The 19,643-nt window shown below is 42.0% G+C and overlaps 1 protein-coding gene across 1 annotated transcript in view; it reads right to left on the bottom strand.

The window, feature by feature from the left end:
* The window catches only part of LTN1 (listerin E3 ubiquitin protein ligase 1), a 60,042-nt gene extending 51,571 nt beyond the window's left edge, over positions 1-8,471 (bottom strand). Inside the window, exons 1-4 of the mRNA XM_023726659.1 lie at positions 8,390-8,471; positions 5,221-5,424; positions 4,625-4,723; positions 3,863-4,093 (exon numbers count right to left, since the gene is read on the bottom strand). Of these exons, the coding sequence (XP_023582427.1) occupies positions 3,863-4,093; positions 4,625-4,723; positions 5,221-5,424; positions 8,390-8,431 (576 nt within the window). The 5' untranslated portion in view covers positions 8,432-8,471. The remainder of the gene's footprint in view (positions 1-3,862; positions 4,094-4,624; positions 4,724-5,220; positions 5,425-8,389) is intronic.
* Between the last annotated feature and the right edge of the window lie 11,172 nt (positions 8,472-19,643).

Here is a 19,643-nt window from a genome sequence, read left to right on the forward strand (position 1 = left end):
CCATCAGCCCTGGGCTTCGGCTCCACCTTCCAGGCCCACTGGGACAGCAACTCTGCTCCCTTGGCTTTAGGCGCACCATTCTCCCAGTCCATCTGAGTGGCGACTCCACCCTTAGAAGCACCAGAGGCCAACACTCCACCCTTTGAAACCCCTGAGGTCATGGCCATACCTTTTGAGACTGAGGCAGCTCAGCTTCTTGTGTCCCTTGTCTCTTCAGCATCTGCTTCTGTTTCCTGTGGCCTCTTGGCCCTCGCGCCTCATGCCGGCATCTGCCCTGCTGGGGCAAGTGTTCCAAAGCTCTGTAGCTCCACTGGTATAAGTGCCCGGAGGCACCCCACTCCGCCAGAAAGCCTCGTGCACACAGACACTCAGCTCTCTCGCTCCGTGGGTCGGCAAGCCTAACTCCACCTATAAGTGCCCGGAGGCACCCCACTCCGCCAGAAAGCCTCGTGCACACAGACACTCAGCTCTCTCGCTCCGTGGGTCGGCAAGCCTAGATCCACCGATAAGTGCCCAGAGGCACCCCACTCCGCCAGGAAGCCTCCTGCTCACAGGCACTCAGCTCTCTCGCTCTGTGGGTCGGCTCCAGCACCATCTTGCACTGGTCTCCTGGTTCTGCTGCTGTTGGCTCTCTGCTGCTGCCGCTTCTCTGCTGCTGTTGGTCCTCTGTAACTGCCGTACGTCTATCTATTCACAGTTTTAAAACCACTTCCACATTTTAGGTATCTGTTAGAGCAGCACCCCACTCTCAGTACCAAATTTGTCTTAGTCATCTAGTGCTGCTATAACAGAAATACCACAAGTGGATGGTTTTAATGAAGAGATGTTTATTTCCTCATGGTCAAAGTAGGCTAAAAGTCCAAATTCAGGGCGTCACCTCCAGGGGAAGGCTTTTTCTCTCTGTTGGCCTTCCTCTCTTCGGTGTTCCCCCGGACTAGGAGCTTCTCTGCGCAGGGACCCCGGTCCAAAGGACGCGCTCCGCTCCTGGCACTGCTTTCTTGATGGTATGAGGTCCCCCTGTCTCACTGCTCACTTCTTTTACATCTCAAGAGATTGCCTCAGGACACAATCCAGTCTTGGAGATCCAGTCCTGCCTTACACAACTGCCACCCATCCTCCCTCATTAACATCATAGAGGCACGATTTACAACATACAAGAAAATCACATAGTACCAGGAATCATTGCCCAGCCAAACTGATATACACGTTTTTTGGGGGACATAATTCAAACCATGACAAACCTCATCTCAACTAATCGTTTTTACCCTCTTACCGATAAAATACCTGCAGAATGACCATTAACTAGCAAACTAAAAGGATTAAACTTTACCTGTTTTTCTTCCCGTCAATCCCCTGGGAGCCCTGGTGACACAGTGGTTAAGAAGAGCTCGGCTGCTAGCCAAAAGGTCAGCAGTTCGAATCCACCAGCCGCCCCCCTGGAAACCCCATGGGGCAGTTCTACTCTGTCCTATTGGGTCACCGTGAGTTGGTATCGACTTGACTGCAAGGAGTTTGGTTGCTTCGCGTTATCAATCCCCCGGGTTGACTGCTGGCGGGGTAAGAGGAACAGCGCACTTCTTCCCCACACCTCCAGTTTCCATCGGGGAATTCTCCGCTAAGCACTCCTGGCCGCTGGCTCCTCCATGCCTCTTGCACACAGAGAACACCCAACTGTGAGCTTGGAGAGAAATCACGCCTTGGTTTTCCTTCTCCCTCGTCCTTCCTTCACTCTGCTGCGTCACGGAGCAAGACCAGGTTTCCCAAGGATCTGTTAAGTCTGCCTACCTGTGGGGTGCAGTGCTAGGGAGCCCACCGTCCCAGGATCAACTACAGCGCAATAAATATCACTAACATTTACTGAGCTTTTTTATGTGCCAGGCATTGCTAGGCACATTTCATGCATGAACTACATTAATCCTAACAACAACTCTATGGAGTACCATTCCCATTTTATAGATGAGGAAATGGGGCACAGAAAGTTTAAGCAACTTGCCCATGGTCACACACCTAATTAATGGCAGAGTGAGACTGGAACCCAACAGACAGCACAACAGTATGACATAAAGTCTTTAGCTCTGACATCTTGACTTTCATCTGCCTGGCTCCTGGCTAATCAATTGGTTTTGAACTTTTCCAAGTTCAAACGCAATAGTTGTAATGAGCTGTGACATAGCCAACTGAAGAGAAAATAATCCACACGATCAGTTATCCATCCATAACAAAGTCAAGAACAAAAGAGGAAGCAAAAACAAAACACAAAGATCTGTGAACAGCCAAATTAGTTGTCTCAAAGTCCATTTTCTAAAACTCTTCGTGACCAATCTCATGACTTCACTCTCATAACATTTGTCACCTGGTATTTTAAATAAACGAGACTCCCAATTTGCAGATGGATTAGAGATCTCCCTGTGAGAATATGATGCAAGCTACCCTCCCCCTAGAGAAAACAAGCTAGACATACCTGCGGAGTGAAGAACAGAAGAACCCAGAACGTAAACGAAGAGCTAGAATGTGCGTGGGGGGGAAGGGGGAGCAGGGAGGTGTAGGATGAGATCAGAGAAAACCAAAACAAAAAAAAAGAGCCCTGGCGGCACAGTGGTTCTAAGAGCTGGGCTGCTAAACAAAAGGTCAGCAGTTCGAATCCACCAGCTGCTCCTTGGAAACCCTGTGGGGCAGTTCTGCTCTGTCCTATAGGGACGTGGAAGAATGGCAGAACCAAGAACCTAAATGAAGAAGTAGAATGTGTAACAGGGAGGGGGCAGTAGGGAGGTGGAGGATGACATCAGACAGGTAGGGCCAGATCATGCAGAGCCCTGTAGGCCCTGATATGGAGTCTGGATTTGTAAAGGTAGTTGGCAGCCACAGGAGGGCTCACTAACCGAAGGGGAAAGGAAAAACGGAGGGAGGGAGGTGTTTAGGTCGGATTACGCAAGGTGCTAGGGAAACACAGGGGTTCTACCAAACAAGGAAACGGATGCAAGCATGAATGTTTTTAAATCCTCAACTCCCACCTCACTCAGTCCACCTGCTGTTCCTTCTTGATATAATTCTAACAAGCTTGGTTGTCTAGTTTTTCCAGTCCATTTACTGGGAGTGGAAATGAAGGAAGAAATGAGAAAGGACACTATTAGATACAAACACACAGAAAACACCAAAACTTAAGAGTGGACCTCCACCCAGCAAAAGTGCCGGCCAAGCGTGGAGAGACGTTCCTATCTCTTCACGGGAGTATAGATCTGTATGGCCCTTTTGAAGGGTAACCTACGATATCCATAAAAGTTTTACATCTTCCTATCCTTTGAGCCAGCATATCTACTTAGAGTACTATCGCTCCTACAAGGGTATGAAGAGAACAATTCAAGAATGTTCAATGAAGCAGTGTTTATTATAATCAAAAATTGGAAAAAAAAAAAAAAACAGGTATATTAATATAAAAGAAGTGAAATAAACTACTATGCATTCAACAAAAGCCAACAAAGAGAATGCAGTAGAATGTATGCATTTATATAGGGAGAAGATAAATTTAAATTTATTTTGAAATGTATTCTTCTAGATTATGGATTATAAGGCATATGCCTAAACTTTTAGATAACATGATAAATTAAGATTTATAAATTAAAAATGGAAAATTTCAGTATTTTAGAAAGATCTATTCTAAGACGCTAACTTTGTTGAAAGTCCAAAATGGTTAATTTTGTTAAGCATCATGTTAAAAAGGCAACCTTTCACTGTTTGAAAAAGTTCACTGACTCATTCCCACCCCCCAACAAAGCCAATGAAAAGAGCTATCATTGTAATTTGCCTTATATCCCTTATATACTTAAAAAAAAAAAAAAGATACAAAATGCTTCCAAGAACTTACACTTGCAATTTCATCCTTACAAAATGCTATGGCTTCAGGTTGCTTGCTGGGAGGGAAAGCTGCTTCGAATGCATCTTTCGCTGCACATGCAGCAGGCGTGTACGTATCACACTGAGCCATTAGCCAGTATCCCATTAAACTTTTCAAATAAGGAGCCAAGTGTTTCTTTACTTTAAGGATGAGTTTCTCGAAAGCTTGCTGTGTGGCTTCTCGAACCCGGCGGTCATGATCCTATTGAAAATATGTAATTATAAATAACAATTAGCCCATAAAAACAAAGTGGACCTTCCTGGATATGCTATAATGACCCATTACTAAGAATTCACCTGCGTACAGAGCTAAAGTCAGTTTTTCAAAATATCACGAATTTGGTTTTTATATCAGAAATTATGTCAAATAGCTTGACATATTTTTCAGCCCCTCTTAACCTTGATAAGATTGTATCAGATTTGAGGCTGGGCCCTGAATTAGCAATTTGTTCTCATTCTTCTGCAACAAGTATACAAGGAAATAAAATAAAATAATCCCAGAAATTTATTATGACTGGAAAGCATCTAGTGATTCTCAAGTAATGACCTAATTTCTACAAATGCAAACCCTCCCTGCATACGCTATACAACCCAACACAATCCAACCTGCATAACAACGCTGACACAACACTTCTATCCCTCACCTGGAATCAACCATTCAAATCTGAGAGTCCCTATGACAGCAACCAAAGGATACATAACAGAAATAAACTAGTAAAGTTTTAATACTTACAAGTGAGATTTTACAGAAAATTCGCGGCCAGTACGGGAGAACTCCTTTGACAACTTCCGTGTCTCTCTCTGCACACATTGTTCCAAACTCCTGCATTGCCTGATGGTAAATCAGTCACACGGTCAGGGATGAACAGGCACTGTATTTGTTATGGATTACACCTACTCTGTTCCGTAAGCACAGTCTACTTTAAGTGATGGGAGAACACAGTATTTCTGTGTGTGCTATGTGGAACTAACCTGAACAGTGCCCTCACAGGCTACTCCAGCAGAAACTTCTGTTTGGCTGAATTTTAAAAAAATTCAGCCAAACAAAATCCGTTTAAAATTACAAGGTCAAAATGACATTCCCTGATAGGACAAATCTTACAGTCAAAATTCCACAGTGATTCAAAAAAGTGTAGCGCAAAAAACTAATTTCTAACCCAGAAGGTAAGTGGCACCCACGCTTAAGTCTATTCCTCAGAAATGAGCACAACTGTAAAGGAACTTATTAGTGATAAACTATTGCTAAGTTTTCTTTACATAAAATATACCAATGCCGTTTTTTAACAAAAGAATTTTCTTGATCATTTTCATGAAAATAAGAAAACTTGCTTTTAATTTTGTTGTGACGTCTTTCTTGGAAAGTTTCCGCAGCACCATTCGGAAATCAGAATCTACGAGACTGTCTATTTCTTCAGCTCCTTGAATAGCAGGAACATAGCCCAGGTCACTCTGAGACGTTCCAAAACCAATAAACCCAGGCACTGTTCCCTGTTCTTTGGCAAGGAGTTCTGCAGCTCGGCCACTGTTTGAAGGCTGATAAGGAGGGAGAAAAAAGTTCAAATTTTAACTTCTTTAGAGTAATTCCTTGACTATTCTCATGGCTGGAACGAGCTTTAAGTTGAGCACTTCTTTTTTTTCCTAGCCTAAGACTTCATCTATTGCAATGTTCCCCAAAGATAAATGTGTTTGCCATCAAGAATCTATCAATAATAATCCTAAGAGCTACTTCCTGGTTTTCTAAATATCAGAACAGTGTTTTTCCAATCTTCAGTTATAACCCCCTAGTGGCTCATGGTATCAATTTAATAAGCCATGACCCACATTTCAAAGAAACAATTAAATTTTTAAAAATCAGAATGTATCACATGTAGTAAGAACACTGTGTTATGAAACTTTTGTTTTCTAATTTTTACTAAGTAGGATGTATATATACATATGTATACAGCGTAATGATGTAAAAATAACTTTAAAAATATATTTTTTTCATTCATTCATCACATACATTGTTAGTTGCCATCGAGGTGATTCCAACTCCTGGCAACCCCATGTGTACAAGAGTGGGAGTTCCCCGATAGAAGACACATCGTACTCATGTCCACATACCCAAAGTGTAGCCCAACCTCTTGGGGCTACAAAAGTTATAAATTACATTATCATGGACACAAAATTCTATATGATGGTGAAGATATAAGATATACTCCTTTGTTTTAAACCAGTCAGTGACTTGCTTTATTGATGCACAACACAGCAACCTCCTAGTACTAAAAATAAGAGGCTTGGTTGTGACAGAGAAAGAGAACATCTGAACTTTTGAAAGACATTAATTTATTCATGTCATCAAAAGAGGAAAAATGCCTCAGCTCAACCACCAAAATGACATTGTTGTTACCCATTTCCACTGAGTCGATTCCAACTCATAGCGACCTGTAGGACAGAGTAGAACTGCCCCATTGGGTTTTCAAGACTGTAATCTTTACAGAAACAGACTGTCACATCTTTCTCCAGTGGAGCGCTGGTGGGTTCCAACCGCTGACCTTTCAGTTAGCAGACGAGTGCTTTAATCACAGCGCCACCAGGGCTCCTGTTGTTGTTGTCAGGTAGGGTCAAGTAAATTTCAACTCATAGCGACCCCATGTGACAGAATGGAACTGCTCCATAGGGTTTTCTAGAGTGTAATCTTTATGGGAGCAGATTGCCAGGTCTTTCTCTGGAGGAGCCCTGGGTGGGTTCTAAGTGCCAACTTTTTGTTACAGAAGACCAAATAAATAAATAAACAAAACACTGGGAGACTGTCTAGATCAAAGGGCCAAAATGCTCAGTGAAATGAGTGGTCCTTGATTGAATTTCACGTTTTTCAAACACCATATTTTTTTTAAAGTTATAGAGGACTTTACTGAGATGACTGCAGAAATCAGAATACAAGTTAACAGTATTATACCACAGTTAAAGATTCTGCATGTTATAATTTCTCATAGTTAGGTAGAAGAATGCCATTGTATTTAGAAGATACATGTGGAACTATTTAGGAGTTAGGTGTCACGATGTCTACAACTCACTCTCATATGGTTCAGGAAACTACATATATTTAGAGACAACGTAAGTGTGGCCAAATATTAACAAAGAGAAAGCAGATGTGGCCGAATATTAACAACTGGTAAATTTATGTAAAGAATGTATGAGTTGTCACTCTAATATTCTTGCAACCTTTCCCTCATATTTGGGGTTTTTCAAAAATAAAATGTTGGGAAAAATATTTAAATAACAAAAAATATTAAATGAGAATGGAAGTAAAGCACATAGCATAGCACTGGCACTGTTGCTGTTATTACTGTTGATATTATTATTACATCTTCCAAAGATACGCTGACAGATCTAAGAAAATGTGGTATTCAAATCACAAAAACTGAATTAGAAACAGAATAAAAAGTATTTTCATAAAATTTGACATTGTTACAAAAAAACCAGTACCATAAAAAAAAATACCATTATAATAACATCCTCATTCGTGCCGGTTTCATCCACTTGAGGTTCTCTTAAACAGGTATTTGGTGAATTTCCACCAAGGCCAGCCCCCTGTTCTATCCTCCCAGGATACTGCAACACATAAAAAACCCCGCCTTCATAGTACTTGAGGAGCCCTGGTGGCACAGAGGTTACAGTGCTCAGCTGCTAACACAAAGGTCGGTGGTTCCTCACCCACCAGCCGCTCCAGCGCAGGAGAAAGACGTGGCAGTCTGCTTCTGTACAGACTGAAACCTTATGGGGCAGTTCAGTTCTGTCCTATGGGGTCGCTATGAGTCAGAATCCTCCGGACAGCAGTAGGTTGGGTTTTTGGTCATAGCACGTGCATTCGAGTGAAGCAACACATATATTACATGACATGTTAACAATCATAACCGCAACGGAGAAAAAGAGAGCAGGAAAGGGGAAGGGGGCGATCCCAGGCGGCCTCACTGAGGTGTCCCCCACCACCTGGAGTCATCCGAGAAGAGCGTTGGGGAGGCTCGGTGAGGAGGTCAGCGTGGCGGGATGGAGCGAGCGAGGAGGGAGCTGGAGACGGGAAGGGGCGAGGGGCCGGCCGTAGGCCTCGTACACCACCCTAAGGCTCTGGCCGTTCCCACGAGCAATGCGGGCAGCCGCTGTGCGCTTCTGAGCAAAGGGGCGACAGGATGCGCGTCACCCTGCACGCCGAGCTCACTGCGACTCGCTCCTTCCCAGCGCCTCCGCCTCCCCCGCCCACGGAGGCCAGGGAACCTTCCCGCGGAAGCTGACACTGAACTACTTCTTAACAACTGCTCGGCTGGGAGGGCGGCATGGAATGCGTCTTCTCTCACAACTCCCCAACGTGGGGAGAGTCAACACACCCGCCGGGACGCACACCCGACACAGAGATCACACCCGAAACGCAAACACACGCTTCCCCGCAGCCACGATCGCGCGCGGGGCACAGAGGCTGCGAGGCGAGGTCGTCCCGGTGGCCGGGCCGCCCCGCACTCACCCGCAGGTTCCCCTTGGTCCGCTGTTTGTTCTTCCCGCCCATGGTCACAACCTCAGTCGCAGCCGCACCCCCACCCCCGCAGTCCCCAGGTTGATGCGGCGGAGCCACAACTTCCGGCCTCCCCGCTGAACCGGAAGAAGACCCACCGAAACAACTTCCCCGAGCCCCCCCTTTCCACCGCCCACCCCAGCCTGCCTCCCTTACTTCCGTACCCGCCTCCCGCCGCGACTCTAACCAACCGCTGCCGGAGACGTCACAGTGAAGGCCACGCCCCCCGCTGAGTGACGTCAGTCCTGCCCAATAGAAAGCCAAGCATCGGACCGGGACACCAGATACCGCCTGCGGCGCTTTCCGGAGCAGAATTTGTTCTTTGCGTAACGGTCCGTTGAGTTAACTGTCGTGCTGGAGCTTCCAATGAATGGGGTCCTCAGTTCCTCTAAAGAAGTCTTCCTTACCTACCCTATCGTTCTGTAGCCCTGTTTTTTTCTGTAGCACCACTTCCCCTTAAAATTAATTCATGTATTGATTCCTTCGCTTGCATATCTCCGTTCTCTAAAGGCTTCCTGAGCGCTTCGTTTCGTTCACTGCTGCATCTCAGCGCCTCGAAAGGTGAAATGGCACATTGTTGGCACGCAGTCGTTAATTACTGGAGGAAGAAATGAGTGAAGTGCCTAGAGGCTCCGGAGATACCGCGATGAACAAGATAGAAATACAGTCTACAGGCAGGGAGCTCAGTCTAGAGGGGCAGGCAGAGGAATACAGTATATGAAGGGCAGTGCTAAGGTGGGTTGAGCCTCAAGGATTAGGGAGCACCCAATGCAGGGCTCACTGATTCAAAGCATGAAGAGTTAGTTAGCCAGACTGAAGAGTGGTCCATTTGAGGAATGAATAATATCTCAGGAAAACTGGAAGTTTGGAGGCTGTCGTGGCTGGAGGGCCTTATAAACGATGTTAAATTTAGGGAGTGTAGGATCAGAGATTGCTTTTTTAGGAGACCGTTGGGATACTGTGCAATGCTGAAGAGCAAGCAGGTAGCTGGCCTTTGTGTGGAAAACGAGACAGACGCACAGAGCTGTCACTAGTGGACAAACAGACGTTTGAGTAAAGACTTCCCTTCAGAGGGAGAAGGCTGCACTACTAAAGAACTGCAGTCTGGAACGCTTAATTTCTAATTATCACACCATGGTATCCAATTGCTTCCGGAGTTGGGTAGGGTTGTCAATCAGCAAATATCAAACTTTCGAGAGCTAACCCTTCTAGAGGTTGTAATGACTGCAAAATATAAAATGTTTACCTACTTACTGTTCTTAAAATAATGAGACAATGTACAGAATTAAACAGGTTAGACAAAAACGTAAAAATATAAACGACCAAACAAAAGCAATATTATAGGGCTAGATTTGGGGCCATCCATGGTGGTCAGGTTTCAGTGGAGCTTGCGCACTAATACAGACTAGGAAGAAAGGCATGTTAATCTACTTTGGAAAATATAGTCCTGGAAGATAAGCCTCCCAGGTTGAAAGGCACTCAAAGTATGACTGCTGGATCAACAGCCACAACAATGAACTCAAACATACCAATGACCATGAGGGTGGCACAGGACTGGACAACAATTCACTGTTACACGTAAGGTTGCCATGAGTTGGAGCCAGCTCCACAGCAACTAACAATAACAGATTTTAGGCACTGGGAGTTATTTAATGCAATTAGATGCTATGTTTTTCCTGGTATCTTAGAGGGAAATTGTTGGCTTGGTACTCATTGTCTGTCTTAGTCATCTAGTGCTGCTATAACAGAATTACCACAAGTGGATGGCTTTAACAAAGAGAAATTTATTCTCTCACAGTCTCATAGGCTAGAAGTCCAAAATCAGGGTGCCAGCTCCAGGAGAAAGTTTTCTCGGTTGGCTCTGGGAGAAGGTCCTTGTCATCGATCTTCCCTGATGGAGGAGCTTCTCAGCACAGGGACCCTTGGTCCAAAGGAGGCACTATTCTGGCTCTTGTTTCTTGGTAGTGTGAGGTCCCCATGTCTCTCTGCTCTCTTCTCTGTCTTATATCTCAAAAGAGATTGGCTTAAGACACAACCTAATCTTGTACAGTCCTGCCTCAGTAGCACAACTGCCAATAATCCCACCTCATTAACATCGTAGAGATAGGATTTACAACACATAGGAAAATTACATCAGATGACAAAATGGTGGACAATTACACACTACTGAGAATCATGGCTTAGCCAAATTGATACACATTTTTGGGGGGAAACAATTCAATCCACAACATTGTCTAACTAAATAGCATAAAAGTTACCTGTAGAAATGCTTTTTACTCCCCTTCATCCGGATTCATACAGGAATTGAAGACAATAAGTATTATGCTAAGATTTTGTAGATGCAATAATACTCTGGCATCTACATCACCATAATGGTTGGTTCATAAATGGCACTGTTTATGGAATCAAAGACTTTTCTCAATGACAAGTAGTATGTAGTCAGGTAACAGGTTGAGAGATCCAGCAGCATAATTGGGGTTGGAAAGAGAAGGATTAGATCAAAGACAAGCAAGTTAATTTCATGTATATTGGGGGTGGAAAGACAGTTTTGAATGGGATAAGGAAATAAAAAAATAAATAGTTTTGGATTAGGGTCTCATTCAGAACTATATTTTAATAATTATCATTAAAAAACTTTTGTATTTTAGATAATAAATTTTAAGTTTTAGGTGGTAAACATTGGATTATACCATATGATTGACAGAATGAAAGCCCTTTTTGAAAAGCCTTATGTGATCAAAACATGCCCAATTAGCATAATAATCTCTCAGTTGGATAGTAAATGATATATTCCATCTTTTTTAAATTTAGTATTTTTAGACTAAATATTTCAAGTCCTCCAATTACTACTTTTGATTAAGGAATAGTTTGTTTCTTAGGAAGAACTCCATTCAGATCAACATATGTCCAGTAAGTATGGTGGCAAATTTCATAGTCCAATTAATGTAGCTATGGTGATTTGTGACCTGTTCATGGGGTCAAGCATTGTCATATGAAAATATGGGTCTTTATTAACTGATAGGTTGCCATGGGATCAATTTTCAATGCATTGTTTCAATTTCTTGGCAATGGGATATAACTATTATTGTTTCATCCAGGTTTAAAAACGAAATAGTGAATTATCTATGCCTTCTGCAGACACCATACAGTCATGAGACTCCTTTTTAGTTTCATTGATGATCTCAGCACAAATCTGGGAATTTTAATCCGTTCAGATCACTTTTGATTGTTTTATATCCATGTTTTGTCACAGGTTGATGACTCTATTTTTGTTTCAAATATTAATAATAAACACACCTCAAATCATCTGTCCTCAGTCATCCTCCAATTGGTGTGGTACTCACTCATACAATGTTTTTCATCTTTTGTATAGTAGATGGAGCCCTGGTGGCGCAATGGTTAAGAGCTCAGCTGCTCACCAAAAGGTCGGCTGTTCAAATCCACCAGCCGCTCCTTGGAAACCCTATGCAGCAGCTCTACTCTGTCCTATCAGGTCGCTATGTGTCAGAATTGACTCGACAGCAACAGGTTTGGTTTTCTGGTTTTATAGTAGCCAGGTGTTGAGAAATGGGAACAGCAGAACTGCTTAAGTTTCCTAAGTCTCTGACAACGGCTCCAATTGTTGTTTATTGATCAGCTCCAATTATGGCTCTTAACTAGCGCTCATTTAAAACAGATTTAGGTCTCCTCAGGTCATTTTTGAAAACAGATCCCCAGAATAAAGTTTTTTGAACCACCACTGTATAGTCTTCATTACAGAGCCCTCTTCAAAGATTAAATTGATATTTCTACCTGCCTCAGCTATAGTATTATCATAGGCAATCTCCAAGATGGCCCCCAAAAAGCCTGGCATGGTCTGTGCCTTCAAAGGCTAGACCATAAAGGCATTGTAGCTTCTAACATGATCTCTGGGATTGCTTGCTCTGAAGGAAGCCAGCTGTCATGGCATGGGGACACTCAAGCAACCCTCTGGTGAGGCCCACTTTCAGAGGACTCCACTTGCCAGCCATGTGAAGGAGCCACCGTGGAAATGGATACTGAAGCCCCTGCTTTCAGATGACCGTAGCTCAAACCAAGATTTGACAGCAACCTCATGAGAGACCCCAAACCAGAACTACCCTGCTAAGACTCTCCAGAATTCCTGACCTATGGAAATAGTGAGAGATAATAAATGCTTTTGGTTGTATTAAACCACTAAATTTCAGGGTGATATGTTATGCAGCATTAGATGACTAATACAAGTATATCATTGATTAAATTAATAATCAATAAAAACGCTTTTTTGGGAAAATACCATATTATTTACTTCCATGGAAAAAGAAACAATAACAAAGACATATCAAACCAAAAAACCAAACCTGTTGCCATCCAGTTGATTCTGACTCACAGAGACCTCATAGGACAGAGTAGAACTGTTCCATAGGGTTTCCAAGGTTGTAAATCTTTACAGAAGCAGATTGCCACATTTTTCTCCCATGGAGCAGCTGGTAGGTTTGAACCACCAACCTTTCCATTAGCAGCCAACTGCTTAACCACCATGCCACCAGCGCTCCTTGAATATAGTCTCCGTTACTCTTCTCATGCTTACCTTTTTCAGCAAGACCGTACATCCTTTGAAGATGAGTGTCTTAAACCATTGGAATCTAAACAGTGCCCACCCAAGTGGATACTCAAAAATTTGTTTTGATTGTATAAGGCTTTGGAAATCAGAAAAGAACTGAGTGTCAATACGGTAGACAATAGAACAGCAGAGAAGATTTCTGGACAGAGAAATATTAAAATTAATTTTTCGTTTTTTCCAAAATGTATTCAATCAATACTTTTTTAAGGTCAGGATTTGAAACTCTGCCTGCCTCATTCACAGCTCTTATTTTCACAGTTTACAGTTATACATCAGAATGATGGCTGTTTCCCCTAAGAAAACATTGGTCATGTCTTACAGTAGAAGTCTGATGTTAAAATATTCTTATCCATTCAAACAAGTTTCTGAGGGGGAAATATCTGACATCCAGCACTTAAAAGTATATTTCCACATACTTCTTAATTTATTTACTGACCTTCCACATCAAAGTACATTTAAAAAACATCACCATCGCATTTAAGAAATGATACAGCTGGCCAAAATTCATGACTTCCTCTGAGTCCATTCACGTCAAATTTTTTTTCTCCTCAGACACTGAAAACATTTTTTGTTCTTCCATTTCACTGAGTGCCACCAAAAAGAATGTCTTCCCAAAGATGAATTAAAATTTTCTTCCAAGTTATTCTTCTGAGTCTGAAAATAAACTTTCAGAATCAGATATGTGAAAATTTAAGTGTATTCAGAAGTATTAAAAATGATTTAGCATTTAAACCACCAATACCAATAGAAAAGAAATTATTTTTATTTTATACAAATACATTTTTATTACTCATTATTATCCAATTCTTAATCTCAATCCAGAACTCACCTATTCTTGTTCTCACTTTCTCTGAACAGAAGTTTAAACCAAAAAAAAACAAGCCAGCAGCCGTTGAGTCGATTCCCACTCACAGTGACCCTATAGGACAGGGTAGAACTGTCCAAAAGGGTTTCCAAGTCTGTAATCCTTATGGAAGCAGATCATCATATCTTTCTCCCAGTGCATCTGGTGGGTTCAAACGCCGACAGTTCGGTTAGCAGCCAAGTTTAACCACTGTGTAACCAGGGATCCTTACGAACAGAAGTTTAGAAGCATGGGAATGGCTGAACTTCTTAAACAAGCTCAAGGTCATTTTCAGAAAAAAAATGAAACCCCAGATTTGTGAAGACTAGGTTGTTCCTCTGGACACGGCTTTAAGTCAACCTCAATACTCCTAGCAAAGTAGCGTTTTATAGGGTGTTGTTAGGTGCCATCGAGTCAGTTCCGACACAGCTATTCACAGTAGCCAAAAGGCGGAGACAACTTACATGTCCATGAGCAGATGAATGGATAAACAAAATGTGGTACATGCATACAGTGGAGTATTATTCAGCTTTAACGAGAAATGCAGTCCTGTTATACGCTGCAACAGGGATGAACCTCGAAAACGTTATGCCGAGTGAAATAAGTCAGTCACAAATGGACGAATATTGTATGATTCCACTTATATGAAATAGATAAATGTTAGAGACCAAAACTTATTAGTGGCCACCAAGGGCGGGAAGGCGGGGGCAAGGGGAATCACTGCTCAGGGGGCACTGAGTTTCTGTTAATGATGGTGGAGTTATTTGGAAAAAGATAGTGGTGATGGTTACACAACATGAAGAACGTAATCAATGTCACTGAATTGTGTGTGTAAAAAGTGTTGAATTGGCAAATGGTTTGTTACATATTTTTTTACTTCGATAAAAAAAAAAATTTAAACAAAAGCAAACCTTATCCAGAATTGTTCACGTGTGCTCTGTGGGCCTTCCACACAAATGACGTCAAGTTTCCCAGGCATGCTAAACTCAGACAGGGAGAGCTCCTTCATGCACTCAATGATGTTCTTTCTTTTGTGTCTGCTGAAGATACGATCTGCAATGATGGGCTCAAGCATAGCAACAGTCATGAGGAAGGCGCAGGACCAGGCAGTGTTCCGTTCTGTTGTTACAGAGTGTCTCTATGAGTTGGAATCAACTCGACGACACCTCACAACAACAACAAAGATATGATGGCTGTAAATCCACAGCCGAGTGAGAATGGAATCGGAGCGTACTGTACTGCCGCACTGTCTTCGGAACTGAAAATTGTGGGGTCCCTGCTGTCATATTCAGAGGTGTGTCCTCTAACCCACTTTGTAGCATTCAGTATACAGACGTCCCCACAGCAATTGCTCTGCAAGTATAAATCTCAGTAACAAAGTCACTCCAGAGGTTCACCCTTCAGCCAAAGATTAGACAGATAAAACAAAACGAGACTAAAGGGACACAACAGCCCAGGCACAAGGACTAGCAGGCAGGAGGGGAAAGGAAAGCTTGTAATAGGGAACCCAAGGTCGAGAAGGGAGAGTGTTGACATGTCCTGGGGCTGTAAACCAATGTCATAAAGCAATATGTGTACTAACTGTTAAAGGAGAAGCTAGTTTGTTATGTAAACCTTCATCTAAAGCACAATTTAAAAAAAAAAGTACAATTAAAAAAAATGGGATAAAAAAAGATATTTCCTTCTACACAATTTTATTTGTTCTAAAAGCTGGAAATAGAGTACCATAGATCAATCTGACATCTCTACATGTCTTAGTTATCTAGTGCCGCTATAACAGAAAAACCACAAGTGGGTGGCTTTAACAAACAGAAATTTATTTTCTCAGAGTTTAGAAGGCTACAAGTCTGAATTCAGATAGCCAGCTCTAGGGGAAGGCTCTCTCTCTGTCAACTCAGGAGGAGGGTCCTTGTCTCTTCAGCTTCTGCTTCCTGGTCATCCTTGGCGATCTCTGTGTGTCTTGGCATCAGTCTTACCCCATCTCTCCTCTGTTTGTTTAATTTCTTTTAGATCTCAAAAGAGATTGACTCAAGATACACCCTACGCTAATCCTGTCTCATTAACATAACAAAGACATGGGATTATAACCACAGGCACAGGGGTTCGGGTTTTGAAGGTATATTTTGGGAAGACATAATTCACGGTAAAGTTAACTTTTGAAGATCGCAACTCTATAGTCCTCTTTTCAAAATAATCTTTCAGTTCTTCTAGAGCCACCTTGTCATTCACGATGAACTCATTCTCACAGGGGAACATACTGGCCAGCAGGTCTAGCTCAGAGAGCTGGGCCTCTGCTAGCTCTATGCCAACGTGACAATTCCTGAGTTGCTAAGGAGGCAAAGATAAGAGAATTTACATCCACCAGCTTGGGAGAACACATTGGGAATGAAAATATGACAACTAGAGAAAATGCATTGGATTACCGATTTAATAACAGACAGGTTTTTCCCATTAGTCTACTTTTAGGTATAGTTTGCCAAAATAAAAAATATAGTGAAGTTCAGTGATGATTTAGGAAATAATATTGGAGTTATTATTCCCTGTCCTTGAGCATACAGAACGTGACTCAGCTGGAGCTGGGCTCACAAGGGCTCACAAGTACTCTCAAGGACACATCAACTGGGTCCTGAGGTATAAAGACAATAGCTAAGATAATCTTGGAAAATATCTTTTAGGGAAACTTTCACATAAAAGCCCATCAAACAGAACACAAAACACTGTCCACTCTTGTCTTGTTCTATTAACGTTTAGTGAATAGGAATTTGTTGGACCAATGAAGACCCTCCTGACTTTTGTAACTGAAACTCATACCAATGATTGTTAAGAAAGATGATTCAAAATTTAAGATTACAATTTCTAGCCAGTCAGTGAAAAAGTGACACTTTCAATGATTCTACTCATTTTGTGATGTTGATATATACTGATGATTCTGTAACCTTCCTTGGACTCGGGCAGACATGACTGTGGCAGCATTCTTGTCCATTTTCCCATTCTTGCCTATTCTGTGATATTCTCTGGACTCCGGCAGACAAGGCTGTGGCGGCATGCTTGTCCGTTTTCCCATTCTTACCTATTCTGTAATGTTCTTTGGATTCGGAAAGACATTCTAGCTCTGGCAGCATGCTTGTCTGCTTCCCACTTTTATCCTTTTGAATATATGCCAAATAAAACTTTCTTTTTACTTTACTAAACTTTGTGATGTTTTTCCCCTACAACAGTGACAATCATCAAAATGCTGATAAAACTAGGCATTAATTCATTTTATCAAAGTTGATTATCAAGGTCAACTCCAGCTGCCATAAAGACCTATTTTTTTGTTGTTGCTGTTTTTGTGGAGAATATATACAACAGAATGTACACCAATTCAACAATTTCTACATGTACAATTCAGTGACATTGATTAGATTCTTCAAGTTGTTCAATCATTCTCACCCTTCTTTTCACAACTGTTCCTCTTCCATTAATATAAATTCACTGCTCCCTAAGTTTCTAACTAATCTTTCTAGTTGCTGTTGTCAATTTGATTGCAGAGAGATCTTAAAAGAGCACAATGTTCAAGGCAGACATTCTTTTCTTGTTAAGTTACATCATTGTTTGGTTTTAGTAAGACTTCAGGGGACATTTTTGGTTTAACGTTTAAAGATTATCTCAGGGCAATAGTTTCAGGGGTTCATCCAGCCCCCACGGCTCCAGAAAGTCTGGAGCCTATGACAATTTGACATTCCGTTCTGCATTTCCCCCCTTTTGATCAAGATTCTTCTACTGATTCTTTGATCAAAATTTTCAGTAATGGTAGCCAGGGACCATACAGTTCTTCTGGTCTCATGGCAAAGGGGGAAGTTGTTCCTGGAAGCAATTACCCTCACATTCCAATACCTCCTCCTATTCCTGACTCTCCTTCTTCCTCCCTTGCTCGAGGTGCATAGAGACCAACTGTTGTGTGTTGGATGGCCCCTTGCAAACTTTTAAGACCTCAGGTATTACACAATGAACTAGGAGGTAGAACAGAGGCACTAAACATGACATTAGGCCATATAACTGGGATGTCCCATGAAACCATGACCCTAAACTTCCAAACCAAGAAACAAAATCCAATGAGGTGTTTGGTTGTACATAAGCAGCCTTAGCAGCTGGCTCTTTTGTTGTTGTTGGAAATATATCTATCACACAACTTTGCCATTCAATTTTTTACAGGTGTACAACTTATTGACGGCAATCACGGTAAATCAGCTGTGCAATCATATCTTAAATCAATGTGAGTTTTCCCTCATCGTAAACTGAATCCCAGTGCTCCATAAGCCATAACCTCTCCTTTCCCACTCCTTCTTGCCCCTGGGAATCACTAACAAACATTGGTATCCATACATTTATGGAGCCCTGTTGGTGCAGTGGTTAAGCTCTCGGCTGCTAACTGAAAGTTCGGTAATTAAAACCCACCAGTCGCTCTGAGGGAGAAGGATGTGGCAGTCAGCTTCCATAAAGATTTACAGCCTTGGAAACCCTGTGAGGCAGTTCTACTCTGTCCTGTAGGGTCACTATGAGTCCGAATCCACTCGATGGCAGTGAGTTTGGTTTTTGCTTTTAGCTATACATTTACCTATTCTTTTGTTTTTAGATAAATGAGATCATACGGTATTTGTCCTTTTGTGATTGACTTACTTCACTCAGCATGTCTTCAAGCTCCCTCCATATTGTAGTGTGTATCAAGACTTCATTTCTCTTTATGGCTAAGTACTATGCCATTGTATGTATGTATCAGATTTTGATTATGCATTCATCCGTTGATGGGAATGTAGGTTGTTTTCACCTTTTGGCTATTGTGAATAGTGCTGCAATGAATGTCGGTGTATGAGGATCTGTTTGAGTCTCTGCTTTCAAGTCTTTCGGGTATGTACCTAGGAGTGAAATTGCTGGGTCACATGGTAGTTCTAAGAAGCCCTAGTGGCCCAGTGGTTATGTGCTCAGCGGCTAACCAAAAGGTTGGTGGTTCGAACCCCAAAACCGTTCCGTGGGAGAAAGATGTGGTAGCCTGCTTCCATAAAGATTACGGCCTTGGAAACCCCATGGGACAGTTCCACAGGGTCGCTCTGAGTCGGAATTGACTCCACAGCAATGGGTATGGTAGTTCTATTTTCAGTTGTTTTGAGGAACTGCCATACTGTTTCCCACAAGGGTTGTAACATTTTGCATTCTACCAGCAATGGATAAGAGTTCCAATTTCCCCACATCCTTGCCACACTTGTTATTTATTTATTTTTTAGCTTAGTCATCCTAGTGGAAGTGAAATAGTATCTCATTGTGGTTTGGATCTGCATCTCACTGATGGCTAATGACGCTGAGCATCTTTTCATGTGTTTGGTGTTTGACTGTCCTCTTCAGCGAACGGTCTATTCAAGTCCTTTGCCCATTTTATGACTCGGTTGTCTTTTTGTTGTTAAGTTGTCCAAGTTTTATATATATTTTGGTTATTAGATTCTTACTATGTGGTTTCCAAAGATATTCTCCCAGTCAGTAACTTGTCTTTCCATTTTTTTTTAAAAAAATCTTTTATATGAACAAATGTTTTTAGTATTTATGAGGTCCCATTGATTTGTCTTTTGCTGATTGTGCTTTTATTATATAAGATAACCCATTGTTAAAACCTGGGCTTGACAGCACTGCCCCTGCATTTTCCTCCAAGAATTTTATTGTTTTAGTTTTCATATTTAGGTCCTTATACTATTTTGAATTTGTTTTTATGT

This window comes from Trichechus manatus, unplaced genomic scaffold (genome assembly GCF_000243295.1).
Source record: "Trichechus manatus latirostris isolate Lorelei unplaced genomic scaffold, TriManLat1.0 scaffold00012, whole genome shotgun sequence".
Lineage (NCBI taxonomy): Eukaryota > Metazoa > Chordata > Mammalia > Sirenia > Trichechidae > Trichechus > Trichechus manatus.